This window comes from Rhopilema esculentum, chromosome 4 (assembly GCF_057945365.1).
Source record: "Rhopilema esculentum isolate cy_ngs chromosome 4, ASM5794536v1, whole genome shotgun sequence".
Classification (NCBI taxonomy): Eukaryota; Metazoa; Cnidaria; class Scyphozoa; order Rhizostomeae; family Rhizostomatidae; genus Rhopilema; species Rhopilema esculentum.
This window is the reverse complement of record NC_142818.1, coordinates 10,338,760-10,357,548: the sequence shown is the minus strand read 5'-3', so window position 1 is coordinate 10,357,548 and position 18,789 is coordinate 10,338,760. Positions and strand designations below refer to the sequence as shown.

The 18,789-nt window shown below is 35.2% G+C and overlaps 1 protein-coding gene across 1 annotated transcript; it reads left to right on the top strand.

Moving 5' to 3' along the window:
• Positions 1–7,245: 7,245 nt before the first annotated feature.
• LOC135690713 (aspartate aminotransferase, mitochondrial) lies at positions 7,246–16,227 on the top strand. The gene is made up of 12 exons (XM_065208349.2): positions 7,246–7,385; positions 8,675–8,828; positions 9,550–9,678; positions 10,185–10,244; positions 10,709–10,782; positions 11,694–11,781; positions 12,215–12,283; positions 12,880–12,915; positions 13,510–13,660; positions 14,016–14,258; positions 14,917–14,990; positions 15,902–16,227. Exons 1-12 carry the CDS (start codon positions 7,315–7,317, stop codon positions 16,022–16,024), a joined length of 1,272 nt encoding a protein of 423 aa, XP_065064421.2. The 5' UTR covers positions 7,246–7,314; the 3' UTR covers positions 16,025–16,227.
• The last annotated feature ends 2,562 nt before the right edge of the window (positions 16,228–18,789 follow it).

Genomic DNA, 18,789 nt, shown 5'->3' with positions numbered 1-18,789 from the left:
TCGGAACGGACCCAAACGGAACGGCTCTCGTGCGCACGGGGTCTTAATTTCATTCTCAGTCGTTGAGGAATGATTCATTTCAGCAAGCTGCTTTCCTTTTGTTCTTTAAATTTTTTTTCATCTCATTTGGTGGATTGGCGAGTCGTTTGTTCTTAATATAGACTTTCTAGGCTTGTTTTTAAAGCAAAAAACTACCTCTAGAGCAAAATAGGATAAGCTGATATTTAAAATGAAGCTTTGAAATAGATTGGTTTTATGTCCAATTGAGTTGGTAATTCGGCTTGAAATTATATTTGAATCTTCTGCAATGTTTGATTTTTTTGAAATTGGTTTTATGGTGTCATATATGTTGCTAATGATGAGTTTTCTCTTGTATTTTTCCTGTAGAATATTTCTTTGGATTGTCGCTAAGAAGAAGACGAATTGTTTCTAACAAAAGTACATCGTATGCAGCCAAGGTATGTCCTTTCCTGTCCTTTAAGCTTTTTGGCGCTTCTGGACCAAGCAAATCAATCTAAAATCTCTGCTTATTTTGTTACAAGCGCCTTGATTTTTGTTACCATAAGTAAGTACCCGCATATAAGAAACCATTTTTATGAGGAACAAGCCTAATTTTCTTTAAAAGGGGGTTTTTTATTAAAAACAGTTTCACCTAAGCCTGAATTAAAATGTTTCTTATTTTTAAGTCTAGACAGTCGCGTGTTTTATTTTCTGTTTATGCTCTAGAATGGTTGTATGTGTATTCTATTGATTTGAAAATTGTACTGTATATTACGTATTATACATTACAACAAGTAACATTGAATGCATGTCTCTGAACGGTACTGTCATAAAGCTTGAGTTGATTTGACTTGGCAGCAGTACCTATTGATTATCAGCAGTACCTATTGATAAGAAACTTGGACCCTGATGATGAAAAATCTCTGTTGATGAGAAACCTCAGTTTAAAAAAACCGGTTTCTTACATGCGGGTACTTACTGTATAACAAAGTTGAAGATACCCTATGAGGCTAATTGTTAGTTAAGAAGCCACCGTGCAACTTTGATCGTGTTTCACAAATAAAGAATATGTATCACCTTGAGGAGAAGCCTCTACATTTCATGAGTAAGTTATAAAGAAATTCAATAGCTTTCCACTCAACTAGCTTTCCATTATAGTTTTCCAACATTTACACAGTAACTACACCTTATTGTTGTGGATTCTGTAGTTAGAGTAGTTGTCAACTCCCATCATTCTAAGGAACAGTAAGCTACAACAAGATTCAAGGATTTGTCACTTCAGGCTCGACACGTGCACCCTTGCGGCTGAGTCTATCACGTCCGTTTTTACTGCACTGCCTACAATCTTCTGCCATCTATTTCAGAATAATTGAAACATCTAAAGGAGTTTTATGATGTCCGATATCAAGACCAGATTGTAAAACCATGTTTTTAATCCACTTTAAATATCTTTGGATATTTTAAAACTGTAAACGAACAGGGGAAGCAAGTGGTATCGGTTTAAGTGCGTACTAAAACTTGTAACTTGTGCTAATTGATATATACTTAAATCCCCCAGAATGACTCTAGTGTGCTCATTTTTCTAAACTTTCTTCAAATGATTAATGCTTGTTTTGGGAAGGAATCCTAATGCTTATTATTCTTCACTTTTTTCGTTTGTTGAAAACCATTCATTTTTATATATATTGTAGGTGTCTTTATTTTCTAGTATAGAATGAAAAAGAAACACGGCAGTTGACACATATCACGGGAAAAGCTGCCATGGGAATTGGATAAAAGTTGCTTTAATTCGGACACATTATTAATTCGTTCGTCCTTCCGTTCGGGTTTCGCTTTTGTTAAGCAAGAATGTGTGTTTGAATTGGTTTTAAAATGTGATTACATCTTTCCAGTTCCAAATCGTCTCATTCGATGCATATATATATTATCATTCTATATTTATTATTATTTATTTTCATATTCATTCAATGATGTCTTGAAACATTATGCTCGATTTGATAAGTAATTTCTTATAGAACGTCACAACGGTGAAATTATTTCTTTAAATTCAATTCTCTTTTTTTAAATAAAACTTCAGCAAATACACTTTGTTGAAAGATCAGATCATACTTTGATGGAAAAGGGCAAGAAATGAAGGAGAGACTTTAGGACACAACGATAAGTCCTATGTTCTATTATCTCAAAGACGTTAATTAAAGAAATTCGAAAAACATCTTTCAGTTTGACTGACAACATGCGAGGAACTCCCAAAGCTTCAAAAAGTCATTCGAGAATTATTGATCCTAGATGTCCATGTATTCAGGAAGAGACTATAAATACATTTGTGAAGCAAAAGCTTGTACCTAATGCCAAGGCGATGCAGGAAACGTAATCGTCTGTCGAGTGAGAATGGAAGCAAATATAGGCCTAACAGTTTAGCAATCGTCAGCAACAAGATGTATGAAATTAGCTAATTGGTTAAACTATCTATAAGATAGACAAAGTTAAAGTACAGAATGTCACCTTGATCTTTATTTATTATGTAAATGTGTATGAATTGTTGCAATTAGATTTTGATCTGATTCAGGGGCGTCACCAACGGAGGGGACGCTTTATCCCTAACACTTTGTCCTTCGTCACGTAAAGAATTTTTGCCGGGCAAAAGAAGGATATTTTTCTCAACCTTCTTAACATTTAATCAAAAATAATGTGCGATGATAGATTGAAATGAAGGACCAATTACATGACAATAAATTTTACAATTCACATGGGTGTAGTACAGACATCCAACTCTTTCCTTAATGGCATTATTTTTTATTGGCAACAATCCATTTTCGCCCATGAGTTCCTTTTTGCTTTCTCGTATATATGTATTTTTTATATCACCTTTAGAAAAATCCTTTGAAGTATCCCACGTACAAATTATTAATAAAGCAATTTCAAATGCATTTGCAGTCCTATTTGAATATTTTTGGATTACAGTCATTTCATCTATGTCGTTTTTTCTTCGTGGTCATCTCAATCCCTTCAACTTCTCTTCCCCCTAAACATCATTCTTGTCATTTTATTCCAATACTACCATGAAAACGATCCCTTTTAGCTTATCTTAGATAAAGCACAACCCGAGTGGGCATTATTGCAGCACTCTTCCCTTACTAATTACAACTTTGTTTATCGCGACATAAGCGGGGCCTTACAACCTTCACCCTAGGAACATCGAGTTAAATTGAAAGAGGAGCTGTGCACCCTTCTCATAACTCACCTGAACTTATCAGAACTTTTTCACCAGACAGACTATGTGTAAAAATCTATTTCAATTTTTACAAATCTAAACATTTTGATTTAGGCTGTTTTAAGAAAGTCCATCCATTTGTAACATAGAAAACTTGCTATCACAAAGGTGTACAAAACATTCAGAATAAACCGTCTGTAAACCTCTTCTTCCATTTTACAAATTTATCATATCTTTATTTTGATACTTGAAAAATGCATTCCAGTTTTCAGAAATTTATTTATTGCAGTGGCTGTAATGGTAAAAAACACAGAGGCCTTGATTATGATCCGTATTTAATTGCTCGGGTATTTGAAAGGGTGGAGAAACGTTTCCCAGATGTTGTTGGTCATATACCTCAGGATGATTTCACTTTTTGGTGGGTTTTTTATTGAGCACGGCGGAACAGTCAACGGTGAAGTTGAAGATGGAAAATTTCACAGGCCTCTGATTGCTAATGGTGATTTGGAAATCGTTTTGACGGAATAGCTGATTCTTGCTGATATGAAACGAAGATATTTATTAACCGCTTTTTTTCATCAATAAAAACTATAAAATAGGGAATGAAGCTTTCGCCAGACAATGAATCTTAGGAATTCTCAGATGCACCATTTCCAAAAACAGAAAAAATGAATAGAGAATTTGAAGAAAACTGGGCCGCTAATCATGCTTAAAAACAACAATGATGAATCAAGCCAGTATTTTTGAATGACAGCGTGTCTACCTACCGTAAAAGCTACAGTCCAGGGGATTGTTAATTTTTTCAGTGCCAGAAGGGGGCTTTTTAGAGAGGGGAGCTTATTGATTATTAAAAGTGAACCATATTATAAAAATGCCACAATGCTCTGAGATTTCTTCGAAATATATTTAATGCGTAATTGTAAATTGTATATTGGAAATTACCATTTCACCTTTCGTTATAGATATTTGTAGTAAAATTAAATTCAAGTGAAAATAGGATTTATTTTAGATTGTAAATATTGAATTGTAATTAGGATTATTTTTTTTTATAATAATTTCTGTTGTAAGTATTTTAAGTGGAGGGCCCCTTGAAAATCAGCATTGCTGAAGGGCTACCCTCCTTAAACATTTGAAATGAATGAAATGAAATGCATAAGATCGTATCATCCCGTCAAGAGGCCCACTCAATGAGCATGTTTTTTGGTTGATATCAGGAGCTTAATAGAGAGAGGGAGCTTATTTTTAAATTTGGTTAAGGGTGACTCAAAAAGTGAGAGGTGCTTGATAGAAAGAAGGCTTAATAGATCTGTAACGGTATGTTGGTAAAGAGTACCGAAGTGATGACGTCATAAAAATCTATTTTTAGAATTTCTGAATTTTGATCCCAGAACCTGAAAGAGCATCATGAAATTCCTGTAAATATGCAAAATCAGTTAAAGGTATTACGAATTGGCTGAGATGTGGCCACTTGAGCACAGGCTCTTGTCCCATCAAACCTCTGTAATTTGATCTTGGTTCATAACTTTATGAACCAGGCCAAAATAACAGTAATCCGTTAGCAAACTTGAAATCTTTCATCGGTCATATCTCGCCCGATTTGGAACATATCTAACTAATTTTGCATATTGAGGAGTATTTTATGATGTTCTTTCAGATTGTGTGGCCAAATTTAAGAAATTTGCAAACAATCTTTTGGTGGTACAAAACTTGTAAATGGCTTTGAAAAAAGCAAACATTTAGTAAACTAAAGCTTTTCGTCTGACACTCTTCAGAGTTTAAAACGTCAGAACATAGATCGAAAACTCTACGCTAAGAAATATATATACCCAGTTGTGGATCGAAATAGGCCAATCAGAAACACGAGCACATGACTGTAAAGGTTGGCAAGCGGCACTGATTGGTCAACCTTTACAGTCATGTGCTCGTGTTTCTGATTGGCCTATTTCGATCCACAACTGGGTATATATATTTCTTAGCGTAGAGTTTTCGATCTATGTTCTGACGTTTTAAACTCTGAAGAGTGTCAGACGAAAAGCTTTAGTTTACTAAAGTTTGCCTTTTTTCAAAGCCATTTAAGAAATTCTAAAGATAGACTTTTGATGACGTCACACTTCGGTACTCTATTGCAATCTCGCAACCTCTTTTTAAATTATCAACATTGCCTGGACACTAAATCATATCGGAATCTTAGGGAAAATACTATGGCGCGCATATACCGCCAAAAATAGCTCTTTCTAAAATTTCAGCAACTTTCTAAAAGTTTAGTGATCTTCTAAAAGTTCAGTTGCTCTGTCTAGTCTTAATATTTAAGCCATTTCCAAAGTTTCAACCACCGTTCATCATTTTCTAAAATTTCAATTACTTAAGCAATGTTTCTAAAATTCCAATCGCTTGCTCTGCGAGATTTCTAAAATTTCAGTCATGCTAGGTTAGTTCTAATATTGCAACCATTTCTAAAGTTTGAACCCCCGCTCAACATTTTCTAAAATTTCAATCACTCTAAAGTTTCAGTGGCTTTTCCAAAATTTCAATGGTGTATGTTGATAACCTCTTCCTGAACTTTGCCAAGCAGCCTCCTTTTCCACCATTTCCCCGAGAAGGTAATTGCAGGTGGCAGCATGGCTGGCATTATTGCTTCAAAAAATCCATGAATATGCAAAAAAACTCAAAAAAACTCAAAAAATGAAAAATTTCTAGAAAATTTTTTTTTGGGTCGAAACAACCTAAAAAGCTTTAAAATACGTCCGCAATACCATTTGTGGAGTTTCCAATGAATTTCAGGCCCATACCTCTCAAAAAGTTGATCTTTCGCAATAAATTCTTATTCTTCTGATCATGTCACAAAGCAAATCAGCAGCGGACCATCGTTGTGGCAAAGAAGCTTCCGCCATGACTTTCCTATATGCTGGAGCACAAAAGGAGGCTGCTTGGCAAAGTTCAGGAAGAGGCTATCAACATTCACCATTGAAATTTTGGAAAAGCCACTGAAACTTTAGAGTGATTGAAATTTTAGAAAATGTTGAGCGGGGGTTCAAACTTTAGAAATGGTTGCAATATTAGAACTAACCTAGCATGACTGAAATTTTAGAAATCTCGCAGAGCAAGCGATTGGAATTTTAGAAACGTTGCTTAAGTAATTGAAATTTTAGAAAATGATGAACGGTGGTTGAAACTTTGGAAATGACTGAAATATTAAGACTAGACAGAGCAACTGAACTTTTAGAAGATCACTAAACTTTTAAAAAGTTGCTGAAATTTTAAAAAGAGCTATTTTTGGCGGTATATGCGCGCTATAAAATACTTCTAAAAGGCTCAATATTGTTTATTTGCAGCAAAATTTTCAGAAGATTAAATTTTCGGGCAGTAATTTTTTCGAGCGTCCGAAATTTTTAGCGATTAAAGGCTGATTTCCATTTGATATTTTTTGTGGGCGCGGGCGTAGCGCCCAAATCTGAGCTTGCGTAGCTAAGTGCTGCTGTCAAATGGCCGAGCGCACAAAAAAGTTGAGCCCTATCAACTTTTTGGCGCTCACAGCGGACGCAAAATCGAGACCACTGGATTTTAACTACGCATGCTCAGATTTGGGCGCTAAGTCCGCGCGCACAAAAAATGTCAAATGGAAATCAGCCTTAAAGTAATTCAAAAAGGCGAATGCCTTGCTTCAGTCCCTGAAAAGTTTACCAGCATCATATTTGAAAGTCCCCCACATTGAACAATCTTTTTGGTACAAGGGAATAATATCATGGAACGTCTTAACCGTTCATTCCATCCCACTAACATATCTTCGTAAAAGACAAAAACAATATTTCGATGTATAGACCAACAAACACATTAACAACTTGATGAAACGTGAACCATTTCCATTCTGTGGCCCAATCTGTGACAACCAACACGAAAGATCAAGCAAATTTGATTGGTTCATTTTTTCGTACTTGCTGTTTTGGGACAGGACCACAGAGCTTTTCTAGGTGTATATCCAATGAAAACATTTCTTTGCTTGATCACGTGTCCGGCATGCATTCTGATCACATGAACAACATGCATCATGCTGTTGTTGTTGTGTATCTATCCCGCTTTCATTTGGACAACTTCGGGCAAGAAGAATGGCCATGAGACGTGTATTCCGTCTTGCAGCCCCAAGAACATTAACTCCTGCAATAAGTGCAAAATTGAGGTTTGTACGAATGTGATGAAAAGTTATCGTTGATATTTTAGTAATTTTACAGAAATAAAATGCATCTGAAGGCACGTTTTCCAACTGCAAACTCTTAATCACGTATAAGCTGGTATAATTTATTCCAGGCAGGGCTAAAGATAGTATTGATTTTTAAAGAAAGTAGAGATGCTTGTCAACCATTAAGGTGTTACAGAGTTGACGAATCTTTGCTCCTGTTATAAATTTTATTAAGTTAAAAATTGAGAAATGCAGTCTGGACAGTTCATTGGAAAGTTCTCAACAACATGTTTTTATTTTGGCAGCTCTGTCTTGCTAATTGGGCTGTGTGGCCAAGCAATTTTCACTTGTATCTGCCATATTCCTGAAAATTAAAAATTCCTCAAGAAACTTTGTTTTTACATAGAAGCTAGGCTCCCTATATAGTCAGATCCACTTCTTTAAAAAAGATTTTAGCAAACGAAGCCAATGCTATGCCGTTTACTAAAAAGCAGACCTGTCTTTTAGATGGGATTTCTTCGATAAGTTTTCTTCTATTTTGGCTGAAACCATGCATATTAAGCATAATGTTTATGAGCAAATGAAATATGCATTTTTGTAAACATTTAATGGAACTTAAAAATCCATATATTATGCAACTTACACTTAAGCTGCATTTTGTTGCCCCTAGCAAGTCTGCAGAGTATGCCATGTGCACACCAGAGATATTTTTGTACAAAACTTGTTGCACGACGGGTATTTTTTGGTGTGGCAACTAAAACGGGCGTGGCTGGGTGTGGTCCCGTAAAAAATGTCAGCTGATAAAAACAAATCAAGTAATACTTGACAAATATACAAATAAAAACTTGCGCTATCTTCAACAGTGTACTTCACACACATTTTTACGGTGAAATGCAAATTTACAAATTTTAACCACAACAGGGGAAAATAGTCGGTGCACACCAGCACACCAGAAATTTTTGGTGGTGCACACCGGCACGCCAGGCTCTTTGCTTGTGCACACCGGAGATCTCGTTGAAAAGTGCCATTTTCTGCAGACTGGGCCCCTAGTTTATTTTGAAAACTTTGCCATATTTACCTGGACATTCCAATAACCTGATTTTTGGCAATGTCATAACATTCAAACATTTACTAGCAAAAGAATACTCATTGGTGAATGATGTTTCTAACAAATAAATTTCAACAAAGTATCATTTTCTTCAAGCCAAAGCAAGAAGAATAATTCTTCTCACAGTAAATACATATAAGTTAATACTTTTCACTTCTTCAACTCATGTTTTTTACCATAGCTGGTGGTCACATGTTGAGCTTGGCCCACCAGATGCAATTCTTGGCTTGACCGAAGCATTTAAGAAGGACCCAAATCCCAACAAAGTGAATTTAGGTGCAGGTGCCTATAGAGATGATAATGGCAAACCATTTGTGCTTCCATCCGTTAGGAGGGTAAGCCCTTTTTTGTCTGATAATGAACCTATTTTAAAAAGCTAGATAGAAGATGTAATCTTGGTCCTCATTCTTACATGTCCTGTACCCCTTTTTGAGTTTGAGTATATGTTGTCTTTGATATTGAAAACATGAGAAGCTCTTTTGTTTTGGATCTGAGACATTTAACAATCTGAAGCATAGAGCCAGTTCAATTCAGTTCAGTTTCAAAATTCTACTACATACAACTGCAATTAAAACTGTGTATACATATACAAAGAAGGATTAAAAAAAGGAAATTAAATATCAAATTCAGGTTACAAGAAAAACTAAATGTGACATAATCGAGGAGAGATCAACCTCTTTTAGCAATACTGTATAAGGGCTGTTTGGATTCATCGTTTCATGGCTATTTATTGCTACAATCAATTATTGTAACTTTTGTCAAATAAATGTGATTTCAGGTTTTTACAAAAACTAATGACTGACCTAATTCCATATTGCATGATGTTTTTATAAGTTAAGAAAATATTATTCCTGTTAACTGGCTAAGTACCGTATTGATGAAAAGATCAAATTAAATAAAGGAGTGAAAATAAGTAGGAGAACACCTTCATACAGAAAAGTGAGCTATTAATAGGTATCAATAGACATCAATAGGTAAGAAATGTCTCACTTTTCTGTGCCACAAGTTCTGTTCCAGTAGTTTATTGTGCTTAATAAAAAATTTTTAATCTTTTAGGCAGAGGATATAATCAGATCTAAAAACCTGGATAAAGAATATTTGCCTATCTCTGGTTTAGCAGAATTCACTAAAGCTTCTGCAAAGTTGGCTTTTGGAGATGACAGTGAGCATATCAAGAATTCCTTGGTAAAATTGTTTTTGTAGATTTTTACAATATGAGTGGTCTTTTGTTTGAATATTTTCCTTAAAATTTTCAGTTATTTTATTGTTATATACATTCTTATGATTTGATAAAGGTGAGGCACCTGCCATAATCCATCAAAAGTATGTAAATATTTGCTTTGAAAGAATTCCAGAGAGGAGGGTTCCTTTTTATTATCTTGCTAGCACAAAGATTTATAGCTTGACTTAGTTCTCAAAGGGTGCTAGTAAGCACTAGAACTAAGTGGTTGGACCTGATATTAGTTTCATTTTATTTTCTCTTATTTGTTATTTTGATTGTTTAGTTTATTTGGTAAATCTTCTTAAAATTTGAGGTTGAGGTTTGAATTATGAATTAATCCTGTATTGGCATATACTTATCTCTCGAATAATTTTTACAGTCTCACCTTTACATTGTTCATTTTCTGTTAACCTATACATTACGGTTTCACCTATACATTCCTAATATATATATGTTTTTTATTTTGAAGAATATCACAGTTCAAGGCATATCTGGAACTGGCTCTCTTCGAATTGGTGCAAATTTTCTTGTAAGTTGACATGCAACATCACACAACATCTTGCCATGCAATTTATTGCCATGCAACATCACTAACTACCATATCAAAGCTAAGGTAGCAGATATCATAGCAGATATTTGTGACAAAATGTCTTACCAATTTGATTGGGCTTCCTTTCACAATAATCTGAATTTTCAAACAATCAAATAGAGAGATTATGGACAGAGAAATCATAGAAAATGTCAAAATGAACACATGTATATTTCATACCTTGTGTCACTAGAAGGAGGCTGACAATTAGTTGATGAAAATTAATTTTAGAGGGTGTTGATGAGAGAGGCGTACCATCTTTTTAATGCCTTTGCTTGAGACACATTATGTAGAAAAATTCTTTTTTTAATACAAAAACTCTAACGCCTTTCCATTTCAGTTTTACCTACAATTGTTAGTTTTCATAGTTGCAAAGTCTAACCACTAGTCATTTACTTCCTCAGAAAAAGTTTTGGAAAGGAGATCCTACAGTTTTTTTGCCAACTCCATCTTGGGGTAACCACACACCAATTTTCAAGTAAGATTCTGGAATACCAATTATTCTGTTTTTTCTGTAGTTTGTGGTTTAGTATTTTCTCAAATAAAACTGACTCAGTTATAGTAGACTGTGCTTAACCTAACTTTGTTTAAAGCTTTAAGATATTGTTGCTGGAAATTTGCTTTATTGCCAGAGCATTTATGCTGTAAGCTTATTATGTATTTAAGGGTGGCATCCATTTGAAAACTGAAATGTTGCAGAATGTTTGAGAGTTGAAGAATGTTTTCTACGGTAAAAGTGTAACTCTCTGAAAATACTCAAATAATTTGTCTGGAATACTCAATGATTGTGTTCCCAGTAAGTCATGATGTATTTGTAAGTACAATTGAAACTTTGAGACACCTTCAATTACTACAAAGTTTTTAGTGATCATTGACCAGAATTTGAATGTGAAGGTGTCCAATATCATGAACAGTTGCCACTAAATGTCAAAGCAGTTGTCAGAACATTTGCCTGATGATCTTATTAAGCTTCAAATTTGAATTGAAACTGAAAATTATCTCGTTCTACAAACCAAAGGTTGTAAAACTATGCCTAAAGAACATAAACATTGAATACAATGGCTGTCAAAAGAGTCTGAACACTCATCATTCTTCCTACTCGACGCTACCTGCCTCCCCACCCCTATGCTATTCAATGTTGGAGTCTTACTAGAAAATGATGGCAAATAAAGGAGGGAATAGAAACAGTGTATCAGATGTTTAGGGAATTGTTCCATTTCCTTTCCAATATTGCTTAAGGGAGAAGGTGGGTTAGTCCATTGGAAATAAGAGAGTAAAGATAAAAATGTGTATTTATTCAATCATAGTATTGGTGATCAAACTACTTTTTCTTCTAGCGAACAGTATGCTTATATTTTTTAATGAAAAAGCATATTTTTATGTTCATAGGCATGCTGGTATGGATGTGAAACATTACAGATATTACGATTCAAAAACCTGTGGTTTAGATATCAATGGTATGCTTGAAGATTTAAAAGTAAGTGTCTGGGTTCTGGTAGTGTAGGCAGTGGGAAACATATGGTATAGTTTTAGAAAATGGGAAACAAATGGTATAGAAAAAAGAAAGTTGAACTTTCTGTGAATTTTTCAGTGGGTAGTATTTGCTCCAACCATTTATTGTATCCAACTCATATTGCTTTACTCTGCAGTTTTAATTCCATATCATTAAAAGCAGTCAGAATTTAGCAGAAAATGTGTGACAGGCCTCTCTCCTGTTCCCCCTCATGCATGCCCATTATCCAAGGAACACTTCAAAAGAATTTTTTGATTTGATACCCTCAGTGTTTCAAGGCTTTATCAGTTCTGCTAAAATTAGGCCCAATGACACAGTTTGTTAGGACTTGGTCAAATTAGATTTTGCATTTTAATTTGATAAAAGTTTGAGTACTTTTTTTAATCTTTGTTTTTAGAACATCCCAAGAGGTTCAATAGTGGTTCTCCATGCTTGTGCCCATAATCCCACAGGAGTTGATCCTTCTGTAAGTTCCATACATTTGGATTGCTTTTATCTATAATTTATTCAAAGATACAGCTTCAATTTCATGGCTTGCAATATCCCTTGGGAAAATAAAAATGCTTCAACAGTTTTTCAAAGGGTGTATACTGGCACAGACTGTTGTTTTAGTGTTGATTGCTAGCTTTAAGTGTTAGCCTTCTCTGTAAAAACAGGAGAAACACTTTATTTTGTGTGGTTGGCAAATGTTATGTTGCTAGTTCATTGTGAACACTGTTTTGCAATGTAGAAATAACAATATGTAAAAATAACAATTTTTATTTTTACATAATATATCAAGTTGTATAATATATAATCTTGCATTAATTTCCAGAGATGACTTTAAATATCTGTTGCCAGTTTCATCTGAATAAGCATGATATTCTGCCATGCATAGATTTTAATGTGTAAATAAAGAAAAGGTCACAATAGCAAACTGCTCAAAAAACTCTGATTGATGGAATTCTTGTGATGAAAAGTTTATAGAAATGTAGCAAATAAGGAACAATGCAACATGCTGACAACAAACAACAATAAACACACATAGATGTCATAATATTATATATTTCATTCCATTTGTAGCCAGAACAGTGGAAGGAAATTTCAGATGTTATAAAGGTGTGATATTTTGCTTTTTGAAAAAGTTTAAAATATTGTTTTAAATGTTGCTTGAGGGTCATTCCACATCAAATCAAAACACTTTGAAGATATTTGAATGCGTTGATTTCATTTGGAATGACTATTGAGATCACTGCCACAAACTTCTTCTTTCTCACAAACTTTAAGAAAACTTTTTTTTTGCATTTAGAAATGCTAAATTTTTTGACCATGATAACCTCTTTTAAACAAAGCCATGACTCAACGTAAGATGAATAGTATTGCTTGCAACTCCCTAAGTTTTATAACTGAAGCCATTTGACACAAAAGTAGAGGATGTCAACCAATCTTTTGGTTTGTGCAGAATTTATCTTGTGAGTTTACATCCATATACAAGCACTGTAATTCACTTGCAATTGTCATAATATATTAAGAACCTGTACCTACAATTCTGTTGTGCCCTGTTGCTAGGTTTCCCTGCTGAGGAGAGCCTTTTTCAGTTGCCAAAAGAGATTTAAACACGTAAAAAATAACCAATTGCCAGTATAAACTGTATTTCTGCAATTGTTGATTTTTTGTGTGATAATAACTGATTGATTGCCGACCTCTCTTCAGAAAAGCGGGCACTTTGCTTATTTCGACATGGCCTACCAAGGATTTGCCAGTGGTGATATTGACAAAGATGCAATGGGGGTTCGCCATTTTCTCGCAGATGGGCATAACATCATTTTGTCACAGTCTTATGCCAAGAATATGGGTCTTTATGGTTAGTGTATGTTTTATCTTTTATATATTAATTACTTTAAAATCATGAGCACGAAGCACGTTGAAGGAAGAAGGAAGCTGTTACCGGAACCACTAATCAGCTTGGCCTGATTTCGAGCCCAATCTCTTGTATTTATATTTTTAAGTTGTGTCTAGCCTTGTTTCATGAGTATTAAGTAACTGTTTATACATCTTCCTTTCCTTTGCCATTTACTTCATGCATAATCATATCATAATCAGCTTTCCACCTACATTCCTCATTGTCCTTTCTTTGTGTGCCCCTAGATGTGTCCCATTATGGTTTTGTTCATAAAAGGCGCATGAGAATTTATTTCATCAGTGCATTCATTTTTTAGGAGAGAGAGTGGGCGCCTTCACAGTTGTCTGCAGTTCGATCGAGGAAGCCAAGGCAGTTGAATCTCAGGTGAAGATAATCATTCGTCCGATGTACTCGAACCCCCCTGTTAATGGTGCACGGATTGCGTCGACGATTTTGACTACCCCCGACTTGAGGGCTGAATGGCTGGTCGATGTCAAGGGAATGGCAAATAGGATAATCGGCATGAGACAGTCACTAAAGGATAATCTGGAAAAAGAAGGTGAGCACTAACAATCAAATAGGCCTAAAGCCAAGTTAGGGATATATTGTTTGCGCAGAAGTAACCCCCTTTAAAGTTATTGAAAACTTTCAATCTGATATAGAAAACTTTATAACTATCAATAATTGCGAATCGAGCGATTTGGATTTATCAACATACTTCTTTTGCCGAATACAATTTTCTATATTGTTTTTGCTTTTATTTTAGATTTTATGAAAAATATAGTTTGAAAACTTTTAAAGGAATTGACCACAAAAATCATTCCGATTGAAACTTCCCCCTTTGGTCGCTAATCACGGAGAAGTAGACTCAAATTGCAGATCCAATCGCAGTAGCAATTTTCCCAGACTAGATGCTGAAATGTTTGCAGTAAATAACTGTGTTTTGCAGAAAACATTTTTCGTTTTCTGGCCTATGCTGAGTCAAACGCTCCGACAAGGTTGTTATAACAAAGAAAAATGTACTTCGTATCTTCTGTTTCCTGTATTTTGTTTTCCCTTCCTTGTACTTCTTTAGTGTCATGACCATCGAGTATGTATTCACCATTTTACTCCAGGTGGCGTCGTTGTTGTAATTATGGAGTTGTTTTGTAAATTGCATATGATAACAAAAGATTATGCTTTAGTTTTTTTTGCAATCGAGTGTTTATGTTCAACAGGGTCATCTCTTGATTGGTCTCACATCACAAATCAAATTGGAATGTTTTGCTTCACTGGGATGAACCAAGATCAGGTATGACTGATTTCTTGATAATGTTTGCTTTGATTTCTACAGATTTCAGTTGATTGCTGTCAGTGTAATCTTGGTTAAGATTGAGCAACTGCTCGAAATGTTATTAGCATCACTATAAGATCTGTCGTCATAGTTAAGTGTAATTATGTTTTGAGTTTACAGATAAGTTATATCTTTGTCAAGTATTCAGAATTCTCCTTCTCAACTGAACAGAAAAGATTTGGAAAAGAAGCCCGCATGAGTTTTAGAGAAGGAAAAAGCTTCTGTAGACAGTCTAATAGATAGATTGGTCTTATCTTCGAAAACAGGGAAGGTGCATGAAAATGGGCAGGACAGGGGCAGGGAAAGGAGCAGGGGCAGGGAAAGGGGCAGGGAAAGGGGCAGGGAAAGGGGTAGAAGTGCTGTAGTAGGGTTCGAATTGAAATCTTCAGTAATAGCACTCAACAGCTTTATCAAATCTTAAAAGTATTTTCCTTGTGAGCAAAATTAATGAAATACCAAAACCAAATAAATTCATTCCCCGCGTGTAACTTGTATATGGTGAATTGATTGGGCGGCACACATTGTTGGCCTTCGATTAGCGTTTTAGTAGGTTCTGCATGCTCCTCTTATGTCATATTGCATTTTCTCATCGATTAAAGTAGTAGCCAGCAATTCATTTATTAAGGTCACCATATTTTCTTTTTAAAATAGCAGAGTATTGAAGATGCTGCTTGTTGGAATTTTCCGCTAAGTTTGCAGCTTGTGATATTTACAATTTTTACTTTCATGAAGAAATCATTGTCTTTAGCCCTTTGTTTACTGAAATTTTAATGACAAAGTAGAAATTCCCCCACACTCACTACTACACAGAGTTCATTTCAAAATGTCGATATACCTATCCAATCTTGACACAAATGTTTATTTTGCAGGTCAACCGTCTCATTAATGAATACTCGATATACCTCACGAAAGATGGGAGAATTTCTATTGCCGGGGTTACTTCTGGAAATGTTGAGTACTTGGCCAAAGCCATGCATGAGGTTACGAAGTAATGACATTTATGTGGGCAATAATGAAACTGTGCTTCCATTTTTATACATTTGTAAGTAACACAGTAATTTTTCACACGTAAACCAAGTTAATTATACTAATGTATAGTTAAAGCGGTTGGTACAGTGTATTATTCTGCTTTGATTGACGCTGTAAAACGCCGAATTATAACGCTGAGTTATTAAAGATAAAATTTTCAATGATTCCCAAGACTTTTTTTTACTGTGCAGTGCTGAGGAGAGGGGGGGTCAGGGGGGTCACTGACTAGGCGGCCCTTGGCCTTAGGGGCCCACAAATAATAACTCAATTAAAAACATTCCAGCCTCTCCATTATCACAAACTGTCTTTTAAAGAAACAATAACGACAAAAGTCTATGAAAGAAGTAAGGTAGAAGCAGTTTGAGTCTTTGACTTCTGTTATGAATTTCTCAACTTTTTGGGCTTGGTCTAAAGAAGTTGAAAAGCTTCTGAATGTTACCAAATAATGTGTACCCCCTAGAAGCGTCTGTCTAAACATCCTCTCTGCGGCCTAGAAGAGCCTAAACATCCTCTCTGCGGCCCTGTTACTCTGAGACGAATTGAAGACTAATACTGCTTTGATTAATTACTGCAAGAAGAGAGAATATTTTTGCTGAAAGCAGACAATCAATTTGATGTGATATCCGAAGTTTAGTTTAGAAATTATTGCTATGGATAAATATTGCAGTAAATGCTTAAAATTGAGAAAGGTTATAGCAAATTTATGATAGGATTAAGGGACCGCGAAACATGGAGGTGACTCAATATCATGAGAAAACATGGAATAGCTCCGATTTTGCGAAATCAGCTAAATGTGTCAGAATTTTGCTTAGAAATGGGCTCTTAATCAAAGGGTCTTTCGCCGTCAATTCACTATAATTTGGTCTCTGTTCAAAACTTTGTGAACCAAGCCAAAACAGCAGTCATCCGTTAGCAAACCTCCAATCTATCACTGGCCATGTCTCACTCAATCGGTAATATATTTCCACAGTTAAAGTTATTTCAGATTGCAATTTTTATTAAAGGGTTCTGTTCATTTTTGCTTTGGGTATGAAAAATTTGTATTAATTTAACTTAAAGTCCATGGGCAGTTAATTCCACAGACAAGCAGTCATGTTTCAGAGCATTTTGTCACCCCATCTTTGGACTGAAGCTTTTGATGACCATCACCGAAGGATTCCGATAGTTTGAAACCCTGAAAAATCGAACTGTCATTAACTTACACTGTTTTTTGTATATGTGTGTTACCTGATGATCGCATTAAGCGCAAAACTTCTGATTGCTTTGCTACTTAGAATCGTGTTTTTGTATACACCAAAGCGATCAGAAATTTAATAAAAGATGATACACAATCGCTGTTACTCAGGGTTTCATGCTTGCGCACTGATCAGAAAGACTGCATATACTGGTGAGAACAGTGGTCAAATTCGAAGGGACACAGCAGATTAAAATAACAACTGTACGGATCAAGCTCTAAATAAACTGCAACATCATCAATATTTTGTTGAAGTCTGACCTTTCGTGGTTTCGAACTTTTATCAAATTCCTGTGACAGCACCCAGTTTTGGCGATAGCAACTCATAAGCGTTCTTTTCCTTGAAATCAAATCTGATTACCATCTTGTTTTACAAACAACATGCTTTTTAAAGTTTATAACAATTAATGTTTTAAGAGTTGGGGTTGCAAGATTTTCATCGATTTCTCGTACTTGTGCCACGCACCCAGTTGGTCCAAATACGTCACAAGCAAATTATTCATTGTAATGTGTTGGAACCATAGAAATAGTAGCGCTAGAATGCGTGGTCTATCACGTGACGCGTGCGAACTATGGGGAACCAAAATGGTAACAACAAGTTGGCAAAAAAATACGCGGGAAATCACAGCGGACAGTATAGCCTACCCCTATCACCGTATACGCGCTTGAATTTCTAATTAATCTAATACACTGTAATTAATCTTTGATGAAAATTTATTTGTTCAAATCTAATACACTGTTGCTAACATTGAATGAAAATTGAACTTTGATAAAAGAAATGGTAGTGTCGTGTGCTGCTTTCGGTTGCCAGAATCGATGGATTCCTAAAAAAGACTTGCTTCCCGGTCAAACAAACACAAGTAAGTAGGCCCGTTGTGTGTACTGTGTTTCTCGTTATTCTTGATAGGAATTTGAATAGAAAAAAATTACTTCCAAAAATTCTATGATACCTTTATTAAGTATTCGAAATGATTTTCATTAATGATATTTCTACTATGTTCACAAACAGACAGTAGGTAAATAAAATCGGGAGGGCAGTGAACCAAATTAAAAGTCATCTTATGGTTCGTGGCATTAATTCTTCAAAGAGGGTGCAATAGGTGAATTTACTCGGATGCCGAAGATAAATTTTCCTACAATTTCTTACATTGTCGCAAAATTTCCTAACAAACTTTGGTGGAAGGGGGGGCATATAACGTATTCTTATGTATTTCAGTTCTTATACTGGATTATAATAAGCAGAATGGTGCTCTTAAGAATGTTAGCATGGCTGAGAAACTTGGATGTGATATAAAAACTTTTGCACATAATTTCCACATCCATCAAACCCCAATGAAAATATCTTTGTAATTCTTGGTATCTGCCACATGCTGAAGCTTGCAAGAAATGCCTTTTCCACCATCAAGATCTTTTGTACCCCAGGTGGACAAAGAATATCTTGGGAGTGTGTTCTTGCACTCTATAGAACACAAAAAAATGACATACTAAATCTTG

What these genes read in the sequence shown, in the direction of transcription:
- LOC135690713 (XM_065208349.2), top strand. Translation starts at nt 7,315, where the DNA reads ATGGCCATGAGACGTGTATTCCGTCTTGCAGCCCCAAGAACATTAACT. An exon ending in AGCATATCAAGAATTCCTTG is followed by an intron (nt 9,679 to 10,184) that starts GTAAAATTGTTT and finishes TTTATTTTGAAG; the next exon opens with AATATCACAGTTCAAGGCAT. An exon ending in AACCACACACCAATTTTCAA is followed by an intron (nt 10,783 to 11,693) that starts GTAAGATTCTGG and finishes TTATGTTCATAG; the next exon opens with GCATGCTGGTATGGATGTGA.